General features: G+C 40.2%; 1 protein-coding gene across 1 annotated transcript in view; it reads left to right on the plus strand.

The window, feature by feature from the left end:
• The first annotated feature begins 1,507 nt into the window (after positions 1-1,507).
• The window catches only part of MIER3 (MIER family member 3), a 38,522-nt gene continuing 20,604 nt past the window's right edge, over positions 1,508-19,425 (plus strand). The window contains exons 1-4 of the mRNA XM_007944162.2: positions 1,508-1,535; positions 5,333-5,493; positions 16,571-16,705; positions 17,910-18,030. Of these exons, the coding sequence (XP_007942353.2) occupies positions 5,395-5,493; positions 16,571-16,705; positions 17,910-18,030 (355 nt within the window). The 5' untranslated portion in view covers positions 1,508-1,535; positions 5,333-5,394. The remainder of the gene's footprint in view (positions 1,536-5,332; positions 5,494-16,570; positions 16,706-17,909; positions 18,031-19,425) is intronic.

A 19,425-nucleotide genomic window follows, 5' to 3' on the forward strand; every position in this document is an offset into this window, starting at 1 on the left:
GCGGCTGCGATTGGCTCAGGCGCCCCATCCGGGGACTGGGCTCGGCGCTGCTCGTTCGCCCTAAAGGTACCAATATGGCGGAGGTGAGCAGAGAAACCGGGCAGGAGCGGCCGGGCTGGAGCGGGCGCCGGCCAGCTCCTCGCAGCCCCGGAGCGGACGCGGGGGCTCCAGGGCCTTCAGTGCTGCTCCGCGGGGGACAGCGCAGCGGCGCAGGGATTGCGAGGCCGCGGCGGGCCGCGGAGGAGCCGGCCGGGGGGCGGGAGCGGGCGCGGGAGCGGTCTCCCTCCGGGACTAGGCCGCGGTAGCTCCGGCCCCGGCCCGGCCGGACGACGGAACCGGGCGGAAGGCGGCCGTCCGCGGCAGCGAGCCCTGGCCCGGGGACGGCGCCATGCCTAGTCCCCGGGCCGCTGACGAGGGCCGCCGGCGCCTCCGCGCCACCTCCCGGGTCCGGGGTGGATGGAAACCGGCCGAGCCCCCCCTTCGCGGCCGGATTGCAAAGCTGGGAGAGGGTTGCGCCACTGCCCCGCGGGAAGAGCGCGCTGCGCCCCTGGTCCGCTGGGGCTGCACGCTCCACTTTGCTCCCGGCGCCGAGGCGAACGGGATGCGCGATCGTCGGGCTCCGCGGGAGAAGAGCAGGACTCCCCGCCCCGCAGCCCAGGAGGTGCAGGAACCTCTGGGGTGAGAGGGGCAGACCGAGACCCTCGGCGCCTCCTCCAGGATTGCAGGTCGAGAACCTCACTTTCCACTAGGCTAGAGAAGGGAAGCAGGGCGAGCGAGGCTGCCCTGGCCATCTCCCCCGGGACAAGTGAGATGGGGGGAGGGGGTGGCGCAGCAGGATACCCCGACCGGCGCGCGTGGGGGTGAGGGGCGCGCTCCTGAGCCTCGCGAGGGTCTGCACACACTTGGAGGAACCGGCATCCCCGGAACTGAAGGGCTGCGTCTTGGACTTAGGGGGGGGGGGGGCTCGCGCTTTGGTTTGGAGGCGAGTGTCCGGCTGCGAGCTGGCCTTCGCTCCAGCGGCAGAGGACAGCCCCGGACTTGGGGTTCCTGAGTCCCAGGGGATGAACTAAGTGCTCAGAGAGGGAGCGCCTTCCAGGAGAGGGTGTTGCGTTGCGCGGAGGGGTTTGAGGCACGGAGTGCCGGCTGATATTTGGGAGACTGCAGAGATGTCGGGGATGGGGGACCGATGCTGCGAGCCGACTGCGCTGGGTTTTGCTTCTCTGCTTTGTAACTTTCTGAGTTTCAAGGTACGGTTTGGAGTTGTGTTTTAGACTCGGGGCTTCGTCCCGGGTCTGCGAGTTTGGAAGCTGGGGACTTGGGGAGGAAGACGAGGCAGCCAAGAGGGGGCCAGAAAGGGGCTGGGAGCGATTGGAGCGAAGCTACGTCTTGCACTTTTGGCAGCTGCGGAGAGCGCTCAGCTCCGCCTCCTCTGCGCCCTGTTGCCGGCGTTGCTTCTTCCCCTGGCTGCGCGATCTAACCGCACGTTTTCTTCTCTCTTTCTCTCTCCTAGGCTTCTTTTGGAAGTTCGAGCCCAGGTTTGTCCTCTTTTCTTACCTCTTTGGTGGGTTCCGGAGGGAATCGCGTGTACTGAAATCTGTTGCTGAAGGTTTCCCCTCAAAAATTTTATCCTGCGAGTTTTTCATTATTTGTTTTTAAGAGTTTCAGTGTGTAATTGGTAATTAAGTTGAGGAACGAACGGTTATACTATTTTTCTTATTTTTCTTTTGTATGTTGGAAAAATACCTTGTTACAAAGCTGATAACAAGCAAGTGCTCTTTTCAGACTTTAATGTTCACATGTTTTTTTTCCAAGTCTGATACGTTTACGCCTAAATCAGCTTTCCAGCAAATTTAGCCATTTAGTTCAGATTTTAATTTTGATTTCTTTCAGAGACTGTCAGAAATTTGAGCCTGCTTAGATTGCTTATTAACTGTGACTCTCTATCCCCATTTTTTTTGGTCTCTTTTTCATAATTGAGGTAGGTCTGAAAATTATGTGAACGTTGCAAATTAAGAGTTACGTAAAGCTTTCTTAAATCAAAAGAAAGAAAAACAACTTCTAAGTTTGGCACCGAAAAGTGGTGATACAGAATGTTTGGACTGAACCTTAGATCATCTGGTACAATGCCTCTTAACCTTTTCGTGGGCAGGGACCCTTGTCAGATTCTGATAGAAGCGGGAGAGTCTCCCTTGAACACTGCACGTAGGCAGAATTGCACACAATTTGAGGTTTGTGGAACCCGTAAAGTGGGGTGGGGAGAACCTTTTCAGCATGTTTCAATTCTCATCCCCTTTTCATTCCCCCTCTTGGCAGCCTCTTTTCCCTCTCTGAGTCTCCAGGCAAAGCACCTCTGAACTAGTCTAACTCCCTTATTTTACAGTCACGGAAACAGACTTTTAAATGACTCTACTGAGAGTCACTTGGTTAATAGCAGAGCCTGGACCAGCTCCCAAGTCTTCTATTACAACATGGTGCTTAGAGTGAACATTCCATTTTCCTGGAATATTTCTTTTTGTATTTAGTTGACTTTCAAGGCCTTCCTTGATTATCATTTAAGGCTTTATAAAATAATTCACATCAAGGAGAATATATTTATGTCTTTTTTTTTTTTTTTTAAATAGCTGTTTGTACAATATTTTAAAATGGTGTAAAAAGTTTTTGTGATTTTGAGACAAACATTTCTTTGTCATAACTGATGTCAGGAAAAGAATATTTATGTGCATGATGCCAAACATCTGGATGATAATAGAATTTTTCCATTTTGCATCACTGTCTGCTGTGAAGTTGTGATCTAAATAAAACGAAAAAAGAACTGTGATTTTGGTGTCTAAACAGAGACTTACAACCTGTTTTTAATCACTTAGTCAATTTTGAAAAGAATTTTAGAGCTGGAGGTACTCTTGAGTCATTTAAACCAATCCCCTATATTTTACAAATGAGAAACTGGACCTAGGCCCAGAAAGTTTAAATGTCTTGCCTCAGGTCCCAGAGAAAGCCGGGACAAAGCCAGAAGTACATCCTCAGGCCTGCGCATTTCTTTCTGTTTGTTGAATACCTTCCACTTTCCACATTAAGGAGAGATCTACTATGTGCCACGTGATAAGAGGTTAACAAAAATACCGCACAGTGCCGCTTGCACAGAGGTGGAAAGGTTACCGTTGATTTCAGCTCGGGCACTTCAGCATGCTATTGGAGAGGTTCAGAAATTTCTCAAAGACAGCAGACTTTGTAATGATGGATGGTCAACTTTTGAGCCATTACATAAATCATCTTGCTTTATAAAAAAATAAACTGTATATACCTCAATAGGTTTTTAAATGAGCAGATAATATCTTACAGTTTTACAAGATAAACTACCATAATGCAAACTTCTTAAAGAATTAAGTCCTGTAGAAATTGTATTTTGAGAGCTTTCTGAACTCAAAATCAAAAAACATTGAATTATGTCTGTGGCTTTTCCATGGTAAAAAATTTTGGCCTAGTAGAGTGTTTTGGTAATGGTTCACATTATCCTTAAATTTTGTTTGAAATTTAAAAATATTAAGTAAATTAATAACAGATCAAACTGGTTGTGTTGAATATGTTTCCTTCCACTTCTCTCTTAGCCCAACTCCAGATTCTGGTGCGCCTTTTTTTCCCTGCTCTGGAATTAGATAATTGAGTTAGATACTAAGGCAAAAAAATGGTGAAAATCTCGTTTTTCATAAATTTACTTTCATTCTTTTAGGATTATGGGTTTTATCCATTTCTCTTGGTTTTTGGCGTATCCTGTTGATTCTGCTTTTGTGTTTAAAAATCATAACTTTCTAAATAAGTGAGTAGACCAGAATAACTTGCAAGGAAAATATTGCAATGGAATACATCTTCCAAAACTTTTAAGTGTGATTTTCTATCTTCCATTCATATAATCCTAAAATCTGTATTAGTAATCTAAAGTAAAGACTGCCCTTACACCTTAATATCTGTCTGATTATTGCTGTTGTTATGTGCTGTCAAGTCGGACCTGACTCATAGCAACCCCTCCTTGGGTTTCCGAGGCAGTATCACTACGGAAGTAGATTGCCCAGCCGTCCTTCTGAGGAGTGGTTCAAACCCACCAGTCTTCTGGTTAGCAGTCAAGTGCCTTAGGCACTATGCAGATTATTGCTGGGGAGCTTGAAATATTGTTATAGAAATGAAAAGTGATACAGTGCTTTTAAAGACTATATATATAGTCTTTATAAAGAGAGAGACTATATAGTCTGTGTAGAAACTGTGTGTGTGTGTGTGTGTGTACACACACACACACACACACGCACTGCCATCCAGTCGATTACGACTCGCAGTGACCACCCCCCCTTTGAGTTTCTGAGGTGGTACATCTTTATGGAAGTAGATTGTGCAGTCTTCCTTCTGCAGAATGGCTGGTGAGTTCGAACCGCCAACCTTCTGGTTAGCAGTCAAATGCCTTAGGCACCACCAGAACTCTTATATTCTTATATATATATAAGACTACATATATATAGTCTTATAGTCTACATATAGAGAAATTGTACAAAACCAAAAAAAATTGATCCCACTGCCATCGAGTTGATTCCCACTCATAGTGACCCCCATTGGGTTTTCAAGGGGATAAATCTTTATGGAAGTAGATTGCCCAGTCTTGCTTCTGTGGAGTAGCTGGTGGATTTGAACCACCAACCTTCTGGTTAGCAGTCAAATGCCTCAGGCACTATGCTACCAGAGAGACTGTATACATAGTATTTTTAAAGAAATTTCTATTCTGTGAACCATTTCTGTTGTGTTTTTTTAATCATTATTTGAGGGTTAGAATTTAGATAAAATTAATATTCTCTTATGAAATGTTGGCCTCAGTGTATAATGGATTCTTATGAAGTTTTGTATTTTGTATTTGTGTTTAATCCTTCTGACATTTTGCTATTGCTTTTAGACAAATATGTTGAACTAACTGATAAGCAAGTTTGGCTGCTTTTCTAATAAAAAGAAAAAAAAGTGTTGAACTAACTGATAAGCAAGTTTAACTGTTTTTCTATTAGGACATTTATTTAAGATCACTCCATTTAAGTCGCTTTGCTACTATTATAAGTTGTTTTCTCATGGTCCCTTGTAAAAGCCTTTGTAAATTACTCTGCCTCCTTCTTTCATGAATTTGGCTATCTTTTCAGAACTGTATGCTTTTACTTTATAACTTGTAAGATACATAGTAAATGCATTTAATAAAAGAGATAGAAAAACATAACAACAACGAAACAATATAAAAATTAAGAATTGTCAGAAGAACACAATGAATTTTCTTTTGTAAATAGCTTTGTGAATGTGTAAAGTAATTCAGATTGTTTGGTTCCAGTTGGCTCTCTGTCTTCTGAGGATCATGATTTTGACCCCACTGCTGAGATGTTGGTCCATGATTATGATGATGAAAGAACTCTTGAAGAAGAGGAAATGATGGATGAGGGTAAAAATTTTAGTTCTGAAATTGAAGACTTAGAAAAGGTAAGGGACTTTTTATAGTATTTTAATACAAACTTGTAGTAAAGATTTAGAAATTTTATTATTAGTGAATTATTTTATAATCTCCCTACAAAAAAAATGCCATCTACATCTTTGTTTGTGACCTAACTTTTGCAAAATATCACTGATTTTCTCATTATTTGGGGGAGTAGCCTAATAAAATACTTTCTCATTTAATTTTTTAAAAAGTATTTTATATCTGTTAACCTAATTTTTAAGTTGATACCAGCACAGTGAACTGGGTACATCGGGTCATCTTATAGATGAGAAAATTGAGATGTAGAGAAATACAGGGCGTAGACTGAGTCCTGAATCCTAGCACAGAGCCCATTTTCCTATAATGCACTATTATACTGAGGGTCAAACTTGAAATTTACTAGGTAGGCACTATAGGAGATAGAAGTCTTTTCTTGGTGGAATACTCTAGGAAAATTGAAAGAGAAAAGGTTTTACTATATTTTCAGATATGAATTAGTAATATCACCAACCCTATCTCCTAGTCATCTTTTTTAAAATTTGGAAAGTGTAGTTTATAATTTTTAAACCCAAAGTCAATATAAATTCACATGAACAGGCAGCACAGAGAGGCCTTCATAGGATGTCTCCTTGGAAAAATACAACATTATGCTTATCTGTAAATTAACCGTACTTATATATTTCTAACCAGTCCAGAATAACACCTTTCAGGAATAATACTGAATAATACTAATCATTTAAGTTTTCATACCTCTTTTTCTTGCTATTTACTTGGCTTACTATCTTTCTGAGGTACAGCTAAAGTATTATTGCATTTCTTCCTTCAAGTTAATACACAGGGAAACAGAAGACAGTCTTCCCTGACTAGACCCCCAGGCTTGCTCCAGTAGATAGGAAATTTTCTAAACATGTTCATCCATTTATCCAGTTATTCCAACACAGCTGAAGTTAGATTTGTTCAGTTTTTAAAATACATCTTCTGTAAAAAGCCAATTTTATAAATATATAGAGAAAATTCTCATAAAATACTCAAATGATGGAAGAAGTCTTGCCTCTTACTGGTGTTTGAGGGTAATGATGAAATGTTGCCCTTTGATGAGAAAAGATAGTGGAGAGGCTTTAGCTTTGCCTTGGCATTATTGAGGCAACTCCTTCCTTCCTGTTACGAGTGGATAGCCTAGAGTAACTGAGAATTACAGTCTAACTAACATGACCACTAAGCCATGGACTAGCATGACCACTAAGCCATGGACTAGAATGTCCTGGGATTGTAAAATTGGGTAAGTTGACAGTGTCCCTGAACTCTAGGAACTTACAGGTTAATAGGACAAAAAATGGGAGCAAAAACTTATAGTATCATATGCTAAAAACTATGAGAGAGGCAAACGAAGAATGTTTAGCATCGTATAGAATTTCAGAGAAGATTTCATTGAATAGAAAACACTTCTTTCCCATATTTTAAGTAAGGAGTCTGCTGTGAGCATGGGGCAAAAGTCCTAGGTGGTCTCATATTTACCTTCTTTGATAGTTTATTGTTAAAGTTGGAGAGAAGCAGTCTAGTTAAAACATGATATAAGGAAATATTTGATAAAAGTGTGTCTGACTACGTTTTAGTCATGCAAATAGATACTTTGTCAGTAAAATAGAACCAAAAATTTCCTTTATTACGTTAACTCAGTTACTGTAATCTGAAAGAGATTTTTATGGGCTAATAAATTTTATTTTTCACACATGTGGGTTTTGTTCTAGAGCTTGTAGTAACACCTCCTTTGATCTGTGTTTTGTGAGTTTTAAGGGAAATTAGAGATGATATACAGAAACAATCAACAGCAAGAGCTACTGTTATTCACAGAAAAACCTAGTCTTACTACTTTGATTTTGCTTAGTAACCACAGTAATTTAGTCTTTGCTTTATAATATGTATCATTATTTGTAGATTCGGAAAAATTACCTTCTTTATCTTGAATAGCTTTGCTTCTGTCATTTTATCACACTCTTAGAAATTGGGGTGGGAAAATACAGGTGGCTTTCAAACAAGTTGTTTTGAATACCCCAAACTGTGTCTCCCTTAGAAGGCTATCTTCTCTCATTGAGTAAGGGACAAGAGGAGCTATCTCTGATAGTGACTGACTGCCCAATTACTTTGGATTGTTGTTTTGATTTCTAACAAAACCCCATCGCTGTTCCGTCAGTTCTGACTAGTAGCAACCCTGTAGAGAGGGTAGAATACTTCATTGGGCTTCCAAGGTTATAATCTTTATGGAAGCAGACTGTGACATCTTCTGTGGAGTGGCTAGTGGGTTCGAACCACTGACCTTTTGCTTAGCAGCCAATTGCTTAACCATTGTGCCACCACGGCTTTGTTCTGATCTACAGTAAAGCGTAACAGTATAGATGTGGTCTCTACTGTTTATTGATAAGTCACGAAACATGAAACATACAAAGAGGAAGGATTATTTCATTTTCAAAAGAAATTTTACATGGTTTTGATTATTTTTATATAATTTAAAATAACTCATTTTTCAAGTCTTGTATTGAAACAGTGATTTAGGTATTACTACGTGTTAACATCACCACTCATCTGTTAGGTTGTCATAATATGGTAGCTTGCATGTTGTTGTGATGCTGGAAGCTATACCACCAGTATTTCAAATACTAACAGGGCACCTATTATGGTCAGGTTTCTGTGGAGATTCCAAACTAAGGCAGACTAGGAAGAAGCACCTGGTAATCAACTTCTGAAAAAAATGGCCAGTGAAAACCTTATGAATAGCAGCAGAACATTGTCTGATAGAGTGCCAGAAGATAAGCCTATCGGGCTCAAAATATGACTGGGAAAGAACTGCCATCTCACAGTAGAGCTGACATTAATGATGTGGATGGAGTAAAGCTTTCGGGACCTTTTCTGGAGGAAGTGACACAACTCAAAATGAGAAGAAACAGCTGTAAGCATCCATTAATAATTGGAACATAGAATGTACAAAGTCTGAATCTAGCATAGTTGGAGATTGTCAGAATAAAATGGAATGCTTGTGGATCTATATCCTAGGCATTAATGAGCTGAAATGGACTTGTGTTGGCCATTTTGAATCAGATAATCATATGATCTACTACGCTGGGAATGACAATTGAAGTGGAACACATATCATTCATCATCAAAAAGGAGCATTTCAAGATCTGTCCTGAAGTACAACACTGTTAGTGATAGGATAATATCCATACTCGTACAAGGAAGTTAATGTGATGATTATTCACATTTACACCCCAACCACTAACACCAAAGATGAAGAAAATGGAAGATTTTTACCAACTTCTGCAGTCTGAAATTGATCAAACATGCAATCAAGATGCATTGATAATTACTAGTGATTGGAATGTAAAAGTTGGAAACAGAAGAAAGGCCAGTAGTTGGAAAATATGACTTTGATGATAGAAATGATGTTGGAGATCACATGATAGAATTTTGCAAGACCAACGACCTATTCGTTGGAAATACCATTTTTCAACAACATAAGCAATGACTGTACACGTGGATCTTGCCAGGTGGAATACACAAGAACCAAATTGACTACATCTGTGGAAGGAGATGATGGAGAAGCTCAGTATCATCAGTCAGAACAAGGTTGGGGCTGACTGTGGAACAGACTATTCATTGCTAATGTGTAAGTTCGAGTTGAAGCAAGTCCACGAGAGCCAAAGTCTGACCACGAGTATGTTGTTGTTAGATGCCATCAAATAGGCTCTGACTTAAAGTAACCCTGTGTACAACTGAATGAAACACTTCCTGGTCGCGTACCATTCTCACAATCCTTGCTATGCTTGAGCCCATTGTTGCAGCCACTGTGTCAGTCTCTCTCGTTGATGGTGTTCCACTTTTTCGCTGACTCTCTGCTTTACCAAGCATGATATTCTCCTCCAGGGAACATACCCTTTTGATAGCATAACCAAAGTAGATGAGACAAAGTCTGCCCATTCTCGCTTCCAGGGTGCATTCTGGCTGCACTTCTTCCAGGACAGATTTGTTCATTCTTTTGGCACTCCATGGTACTTTCAGTATTATTTGCCAACATCACAACTCAAAAGCATCAACTTTTCTTCAGTCTTCTTTATTCACTGTCCAGGTTTCACAGGAATATGAAGCTGTTGAAAATACCGTGGCTTGGATTAGGTGCATCTTAGTTTTCAAAGAGACATCTTTGCTCTTCAGCACTTTATTCCACCTGCATTTAGAGAATATCTCTAGAATAGATTTCATTCACTGAACACTTATGACCAAAGACTAGATGAGTTGTGAGATGACATCAAGGACATCAGACATGAAGAAAGCAAAATAATTAGAAGAAATGATGAAGTAAAAGAGCAGAACAGAAGATTTCAAAAGATGGCTCAAGAAGACCAAGCAAAGTACTATAATGAGATGTGCAAAGATCTGGAATCAGAAAACCAAAAGGGCAGAACATGCTTGGTATTTCTTAGGCTGAAAGAATTGAAGAAAAATTTAAGCCTTGATTTGGAGTATTGAAGGATTCTGTGTGCAAAATACTGAATGACACAGGATGCATCTAAAGAAGGTGGAAGGAATACAATCACTGTAGCAGAAACAATGGTAGTGTAGTGGATGAGGCACTTGGCTGCTGACCAAAAGGTCAGCAGTTCAAAACCTGCCAGCTGCTCCATGGAAGGAAGATGGGGTGATCTACTTCTGTCAAGATTTACAGCCTCGGACACTCAATGGGGTCGCTATGAGCCAGAAACGACTCGATGGCAGTGAATTTGGTTTTTTTGGTTCAGCCATTTCAGGAGGTGACATATGATCAAGAACTGATAGTATTAAAGAAATAAGTCCAAGCTGCACTGAAGCCGTTGGTTAGAAACAAGGCTCCAGGAATTGACGGGATAGCAATTGAGATGTTTCAACAAATGGATGCAGTGCAGGAGGTGATCCCTCATCTGTGCTAAGGAGTTTGGAAGACAGCTAGCTACCTGACGAAACAACTGAAAGAGATCCATGTTTGTGCCCATTCCAAAGAAAGGTGATCCAACAGGATGCAGAAGTTATTGAAGAATATCATTAACATCACCAAAGCAAAAATCCACTGCTATCTAGTCGATTCAGACTCATAGCGACCCTATAGGACAGAGCAGGACTGCTATCATATCACATCCTGTGGAACATAAGAAGGTTATAAAATTAGTTTTCTTATAAAACCAAACCAAACTTTCTGCCATTGAGTCGATTCTGACTCATAGTGACCCGCACTGGGGTTCCCAGGTGGTAAATCTTTACAGAAATAGATTGCCCCATCTTCCATCTGCGGAGCAGCTGGTGGGTTCGAACCACCCGTCTTCTGGTTAGCAGTCAAATGCCATAGGCCTTGTGCCACCAAAGCTCCAAGTTTTCTTATAGTAGTTCTTATAAAGTGCTGTTTTGCTGTAGAGAGTAGATTATGTGACTAAACATACCAAAATTAGATACATATCATGTCTTTATATATTTTATTCACGTTACTGTTTCCTGAGAAGCTTTAAGAATCCTCTATCTAGAGCTACATCTTTAAAAATAGTTCTTTATACTCCCTTATTTTTTAAATACATAGATCCCTCCCCCACATTGTTTATTTTAGAAAAAGTCAAAAAAGAAAATTTACAAAAGCATAGATAAGAGAAAGTAGAAAATTACCTTTTCTACCACTTTGATTTTGGTATAGGCCCTTCCTTTTTTATTTTTTAATATGTAATCAAAGAAAGGTTATATTTCTTGTAGGTGTTGTGCTACTTTCGGTTTAGGTATCAGACAGGTATTATATTAATTACTAAAATTGATCAATGCCTCACTTAGATTATTTCATTTGATCTATCCAGCAACCCCTCTAGGTGTGTCAGACAGATACTAACATTATTTTCTTGGCTTAGGAGCCATGTTGTTTGTAACATGTACTCTTGGTATAGAAATCACATGGATTGTGGGTACAATACTCTGAAATGTGTACTGTGGATAGTACAAACAGTTAAGCACTCCACCACTAGCCAAAAGATTGATGATTCAAACCCACCCAGATGTGCCTCTTAAGACAGGCCTGGTGATATGCTAATGAAAAGTCACAGCCTTGGAAATCCTATAAAGCAGTTGTACTTGGCACCTATGGGTTTGCCAAGAGTGAGAATCGTTTCAGTGGTAACTGACAACAACAATGGGATGCATCCTGATTTTCAAAAGGATATACATCACAGAATCAGAGAAATAATAGTATTTTTCTATGTAAAGATGTAGAAATGGAGGTGAATGAGGTTAAGTCCTGCCCAAGTTAATGGGTTGCAATTAGTGGATCCTCTGCCTCCAAATCTTGGGTTCTTCCTGATAAACCCTTCAGCTCATAAAACAGTCCATTTATAAATGTGATTACACTCAATATGTTCCTTAGAACTTAAATAGGTTCAATGAAATACCCAAGAAAAAGAAAAAAAAAATCCTAATACCTGAGATAAGGTGCTAGGTCAAACCTCTAAGCTGATCTAGCTACCACAGATTCACAGAGACTTTGAGATTTACTAATTTTAAAAAAAGTGTTTTTATTCTTGAAAGGTCTAAGTGTTTTATTACTGAGTTCTAATAGAAATCTCATTTGTGAAGTGCATTAGAGGCTGAGTTCAACTCTTCCACTTTTGCTTAAGAAGTTTTGGTACAGATAATTTCTGTTTTAGCACCAGCCCTCTCTAGGGGACTATATAGTGTCATCCCTCAAACTGGTTAATAAGATGTCCCCCTAGACATTCACTTTCCCCCTCAACAAATGGTCATTGTGCTTGTGTCTTTATAGAGAAAGTAGAGGTTTCCAGGGTGACTACTCAAAACCTTCTGCCCTCTCCTTCCACCTTCACCCTTAACTTTTCTGTTCATTCTTCCTGCTTTCCCTCCTGTCCCAGAAGTATCTGCCATATCCCAGTCTAATCCTTCCTGCCCTCAGCACTTACTTTTTCCCAATTTTGTATATTTTACATGTTTCCTATGTTTGGAAAACATTCTTTTTTGACCCTGTGCTGCCCCCAGCTGTTCTCCTTTCATAACCAAGCTTCAGAGTTGTGTATGTACTTTTTTCCCTGTGCTGCTCCATCCTGAGCTCTGCTGCTACCTACTGCTAGGAATCAAAAACCAAAACTCACTGCCATCGAGTTGATTCTGACTCATAGTGACTCTTTTGAGTTTCCAAGGCAGACCGCCTCATCTTTCTACCACGGAGCATCTGGTGGGTTCAGACCACGCACCTTTTAGTTAGCAGCCAAATGCCTTAACCACAGATTGTGAAATACAAAGTCTGTCTTTATCTCCTTGATCTCTTTTTGGTATTTGACTCAGGTGACCATCCCCAGTTCTCAAACTGTTCTTAATTTACATAATCCTGCAGTCTCTTAGTTCTATTTGTGATGACTTCCTCTGATCTTATTTATGGGCTTTCCTTTCTTTGCCCATATTTTAAGTGGTGGCATTCCTCATTATTCTAGCTTTTGTCTTCTCACTCTCTTGCCTTACTTGGTAATCTCATTCAAGCTTAGTACTTGAGCTTTCACCTTAAACTCATTATCTGCCATCTCACTAGACACCCTCTCGTGTTTCTGCCTCATAATGGTGCTGTAGCTACTATCCTCAGGCCATAAATCTGGCAATTTTTTTGGACTTCTATGCCTCTTTCATTCACTTCTTGATACTAGGTAAGTCAATAGATTCTTTTTCTTAAAATTTCTCTCAGATAATTTCTTTCAAGTTCAAGCTCTCATCCTTTCATTTCCTCTAGAATCGTATTTCTAAAATGCAAATTATGTTTAAAATTTTCAGACAGAACCTGTTGCCTCTAAAGTAATATACCTGAAAGTTCTTCTGATAAAGCTTAGGTCCCCTTCTCTTTTCTCTCTGCCCTCTCCCTCAGTGAGCTCATCAACTCCTGTGGCTTTAAATATCCTCTAGATGCTAATGAATGCCAGATTTATATCTTTAGCCCAGCCAGATCCTCTGAGCTCTAGGCTCCTAGCCAACTTGACTTTTCAACTTGGATGTTCCTAGTCCTCTCAAACTTAACTTGTGTCTTCTGCAGAATTCTTTGTTTTTTCCTTCAAAAACTTTTTCTTCCTTTAGTCTTTTCTATCTCGTACAAGTTAACACTAGACAGTTGCTCAAATAGAAATATGTAGAGTCTTCCTTTTCTTTTTTCACCCCTACAGTCAATAACCCATTTGATTCTATCCCAGAATAAATCACATCTCCTCACTTCTCTCCATATCTGTACCACTAATCTCAGTGTGAGGAGCTCTGGTAGCATAGTGCCTAAGGCATTTGACTGCTAACCAGAAGGCTGGAGGTTCAAACCCACCAGCTACTCCTTGGAAGGAAGGTTGGGCAATCTACTTCCATAGTGATACTGCCTTGGAAACCCAAGGAGAGGTCGCTGTGAGTCGGGTCCGATTCCATGGCATGTAACAACAACAACAACAACAGTCTCAGCGTGAGGCTTCTAAGTGGTCTCTCTTATCTCTCCTCCTCTCAAACTTTTCCTCATGCAGCTGCCCAGTATTAAAGAAGAAATAAAGTCATGAACTTCCTTTAATACGTCTCTAGTGACTTCCCATTGCCCTGCAAATAAAGTCCAAGTTCTTGGTCATGAGGGCTTTTATGATCTGTCCCCATCTCTTTCCATTCTCTCTTGGGGCATTCTGCACTCTACTCCCATGCTTGGTCACATGGCTTAGTGGGAAACCATCTTCAAGCCTTGTACATTTTGTTTTCTTTCTTGGAATGCTCTTCACTGGCTGTTCTCAGATTTCATGCCTCAGCTGAAGGTCACTTACTGTCTTTTCCTGTAACCTTACTGAAAGTTGGCCCCCTACATTAGTAATAACTAATTGCCTCTGTAGTTATCATAATTGGCAGTTTGATATTTGTTTATTTTCAGTTGTTGCCACCAGACTGTAAGCTGTGGAAGGACAAGGCCTGTGTTCCATACCAACACCTCCTGCCACATAGTCAGTGCTCAGTCAGTGTTCCTGGGTAATTGAATGTGATTCCCTGATAACACAACCCTCATCTGTCATTTGCCTCTTATCTCTCAAGACTTAGCTTCATCTTAGCCTTTTCTGTGTGGTGCCTTCCATGCCCTACCATTATTTCTGGGGTGTAGGTCTCCCTTCTTTGTATCCACCAATGTGTAGCACCAATTCCAGAATTATTGTAGCTATCACATCGTGCTATAATCAGCTGTTTGCTCCACGCAGACTCATCTTCTTGAAAGCAGGGATTTTTCTCTGACTCTCATAGGACAGTTGAGAGCCTTTGCTATCCATAACTTATAACCCTCAGCATAGTTCCTAGAACATAGTACTGTTGGAATGGTGGGAAGGTGGACCATCAGTGCATAATAAATGAGAAATGCCATCTCCTTAGTCTAAAGGGGAATCTGAAACTGAGGTTTTGGAAAAATCTTGAGAGGAGATTGGCAAAGCCTATAACCCAGTCTCCTCTTACAACCTGTAAGAGCCAAAGAGACTGGACTGCATGGACTTCTCACAGAGCAGAAATAAAGCTTCAGAGGGACTCCATCTGGTCTGGTCACCTTCAGGAGATCCTTTGGAAGAATAGTTCATGAGGTTGCCCCATGATGTGGTGAATTTCAGTCCATCCTGACCATCTCTCTTAATTTGTGCTGCCTCTATGCTCCTAATGTAGCTTTTAACTGATTTCAATATCAAACTGAAAGGATTACATGAATGGAGTGATTGTTATGGTCAAGTGTCAAGTCTCCTACTGCAGATTTACAAATTAGCATTCATTGTATTCCTTAGTTTAAATTCACTTAGCATGAATCTGATTCAATCAGACTCAGTGAAAAATTTAAGTGCAATACTTGCATAACTAAGGGCCAAACTCTTGGGTAACCCCAGAACCTGTGTTCCCTGAGGACCCTTATGGGCAACCAGCAGGCTCTCTAGGAGTCATCACTAGCTCCTTTGCTGACTTTGTAATCAGCTGTTGGTAGGTTTTACACATTCAGCTTTAGCATTTCTGTGCTGATTGCTTCGTGATTTAGATATTTTGTCTTAAAGGGAAATTAAACCAATATGCAATCGTTAAAAATAAATTCTTAATAGATGGATACAGACATCTTACAAATATTTAAAAGTTAACTGAGTATATTGTTTTGAAGTTATTTATTTCAGCAATAATTACAAATAATTCTACATTCTGTAGTAGTTTAATTAAAATGTTTAGAGTGGAACTGTAGCACTTTTAATTTCAGATGATGTTCATTTTAGCTTTCTTTTTATAACTGAGATAAATTGGTAACCCCTCAAAAAAGCAATGACTGGGTTATCACTGTATGTCATGGCACAAGTATTTATCACACGAGTAGCTTTAAAGCTAGAATACATATTTTTACCAAGGCAATACAGCCAGTAAGAGAATGGAGGGCCTGGATTTGAACATATAACTAAGCCTCAGTTTTCTCACCCATAAGATGGTGGTTATAACGCAAACTTTATCAGATGCTTGTGGGGGAAAAAAAAACCTGGCACACTATAGATGTAATAGCATGAATATAAAAGGGGCAATGGTGTTTTGATTATTAATTTACAAATAATTGCGGGTGTTAGTTAATATTCAGTAAAAGTTTCAATTACACATCTTTTAATTTATTTGAAGGGAAAAAAACCCAAGTGGTCTACAGTTAAATACAGAGGAAACAAACTGAAAATTACATAAAGTGATTGATTAGTTAATTGGAAATGTTTTCATGGGAAATCTTTATACTAATGTGAATATCCTTTTAAAAAGTATTCACACAAAGCCAATATTTGGGAAGTTTTTTGAAAGTGAAATGATGCTGGAAAATAAAACTAAAGTCAATTGTCAGGCTTTTGTTAATATGTTAATCATAGCTTAGGTCTTTGGTCCTGTTTTCGGGCAGTCGTACAAAAAAAAAACCTGCAACTTGGCTTTGATTGTGCTGCTGTTTTGATAATGTGCTTTATGCGCGTTAAGGGTGTCACAGTATTGTGACACCTTGCTGAGTTCATGTTTGTATCCTGGCTTGAATAGGAAGGAAACATGCCCCTGGAAGATTTACTGGCGTTCTACGGCTATGAACCTTCGATTCCAGCAGTTGCAAATTCCAGTGCAAATAGTTCCCCAAGTGAACTTGCGGATGAGCTACCAGATATGACACTAGACAAAGTAAGTACAGGCATTTCAAAGGAAAATTCACAGTCTGTAATCTTAGACTGTTTTTCATTATGGTCCCCTGAAAGCATTTTTCTGAAATGTAAACTTCTTACTGACTAATGCTCTTGTCCTTTTGGTGACTGATTTAAGTATTGTTTGGCTCTGATTGCACTATTTTAAATGTAGTAGTGGTAGTGTCCTAAGACTTTTAATGCCTGCATATTCTCTGGCAATTTTTTCATCTTTCCTGCATTGACAACACATTGTATCTAAACTTAAATATTGCCTTAACATCTTTTGATTAATATATTTCCCAGAAACCTTCAAACCAAGCTGGCTTAGAGGTGGAATAGTTGGAGAAAAGTTCTGTTTTCTTAGGCTCTGGAGTGACAGTGGTGGCCGTAGCCACCAAAGCTACAGTGATACATCACTTACATGGCCTGGTTGTGGGAGGGCTGGGCCCTGCTAGAGAAAATTCACACAGCTGTCATCTCCACTAACAGATCACTGAGGCAGCTGAAGCTCTCCCTGGAAAGCCTTCCCCACTCTTCAGATCTCAGGCAGGGAGAGGAATCCATCGGGGATCTTCTCCCTGTGAGTTATGTCATTCTCACTTTTGCTAACAGAAGTTTGACAGTCAAGCATGATATTAATATACCACAGACCTTAATGACCATATTCTTTCAGCAGATGTTCATTCAGCGCACACTCTGTACCAGGTGTAAGGATAACTAAACATTCCATAAAAAATAATTTAAACTTATTTCTTTCTTTGAAAAGTATATAACTAGTCAGAGCTTTCATTAGTTGGACTTTTAAAACTGTTGAAAGAGTAGAGTTTGGAGACTTTTTTTTTTTTTTAATCTTTTAATTATGATTTGTCTTGGCAGAAAATGGGTATAATTATTAACCACTTAGAAGCAGTGTTTTTTCTTTTGTTACAGATTCACTAAAAATTAGCTTACCACTTTGGGTAAGCTCTGCATATCCACAATTAGGCAAAATATTTCTGTTACAAGCATTAGTGTATAATAGTTGATAAATATTTTATATAATTTAATTTAGATGTTACTAATGCTTTAATACATGAAGTAAATTACAGGAGAGTTTCAGATTTACTTTCTCAAAACCAAGGAGCCTTCAACCATGAGAAGACTCTCTTCTTAATTGATTAGACTCTCTTCTAACTCTAGAACTGCCTTCCTATTCTTTTCAGGAGGAAATAGCAAAAGACCTGCTGTCAGGTGATGATGAGGAGACTCAGTCTTCAGCAGATGATCTGACACCATCTGTGACTTCGCATGAGACTTCCGATTTCTTCCCCAGACCTTTGCGATGTAAGAAACCCAATCATTACTGATTAACAGTAGCATTGACACTATACCTTGACTGATTAAAAGTAGCATTGATACCATAGCTTGAGGACATTCTATTTAGTACATTTTTGTTGTTGTTGTTGTTATGTGCCGTCGAATTGGCCCCGACTCATAGTGATGCCTCCTTGGGTTTCCAAGGCAGTGTCACTATGGAAGTAGATTGTCCAGCCTCCCTTTTGAGCAGTGGTTGGTGGGTTTGAACTGCCAGCCTTCTGGTTAGCAGTCAAGTGCCTTAGGCACTATGCTACCAGAGCTCCTATTCAATACATTAGTTTATGTCAAAATATTCAAAGTATTTTACTTAAGTGAAATAAATACCATTATAATATGAAGCAACAAGATTATAACTTTCTGAGGAGGGAAATAGGTGAACTAACATGCTATTTAAGGAGCCCTGGTGGTGCTGTAAAGAGCTGTGGTAGCATAGTGCCTAAGGCATCTGACTGCTAACTAGAAAACCCACAGCCACTCTGCAGAAGCAAGACTGAGCAGTCTACTTCCATAAAGATTTACTGCCTCGGAAACCCAGTGGGTGTCACTATGAGTTGGAATCAACTCGATGGCAATGGATTTGGTGTTTTTTTGTTTTTGGTGGGCCTGTGGTCAAAGCATTGTGCTGCTAATCAGCACAGGTCGACAGTTTGAACCCACCACCTGCTCCATGGGAAAAGATGAAGCAGTTTGTGTTTGTAGAGATTTGCTGCCTTGGAAACCCTATGGAGCTATGAATCGGAATCGATTCGATGGCAATGGGTTTGGTTTGGAATATGCTATTTAAAAATTAACACATTCACTTAGTTTTACAAAGCTCTTTATTTTCTTTCCCAAGACTCATCTGTTACTTTGGTAACCAGTTTAGTTCAACCATAAAATTTTATAGAAAATTTTTGGCTTTCTGTTACAAGGCTCTTGTTCATCTGGTTTTGAAAATTATCAGTGCTCGGAAAGTTTTTAAAAATATTTTTATTTTATTTTATTTATTGTGATTTGGGTGAAGATTTACAGAGCGAATTCACTTTCCATACAGCAGATCACATATACTTTGTCTCATGCCATTGACCATGGTTTATAATGCAACAGCTCCCCTCCCACTTCCTCCCCATAATTACCTCTTCCCAGTGACCATCCCTCCATACTCTTCTGCACCCTGAGCTGTCTCCCTGTGCATAAACAGCCCTTCCTTCTCCCATGATTGTTCTCTCCAGGGCGTGTGTCTACTTGAGGTAAACGTTTAACTCACATGCCTGTACATTGTTTGGCTAGAAACCACAGGTGTGGGTTCAATTCCAGACCTGAAGGGCAGCTAGGGGCCATAGTCTCAGTGGTTCCACCAGGCTCTGTTGGACCAGCAAACCT

Source organism: Orycteropus afer, unplaced genomic scaffold (assembly GCF_000298275.1).
Source record: "Orycteropus afer afer isolate SDZICR_OR568_19922 unplaced genomic scaffold, OryAfe1.0 scaffold00122, whole genome shotgun sequence".
NCBI lineage: Eukaryota > Metazoa > Chordata > Mammalia > Tubulidentata > Orycteropodidae > Orycteropus > Orycteropus afer.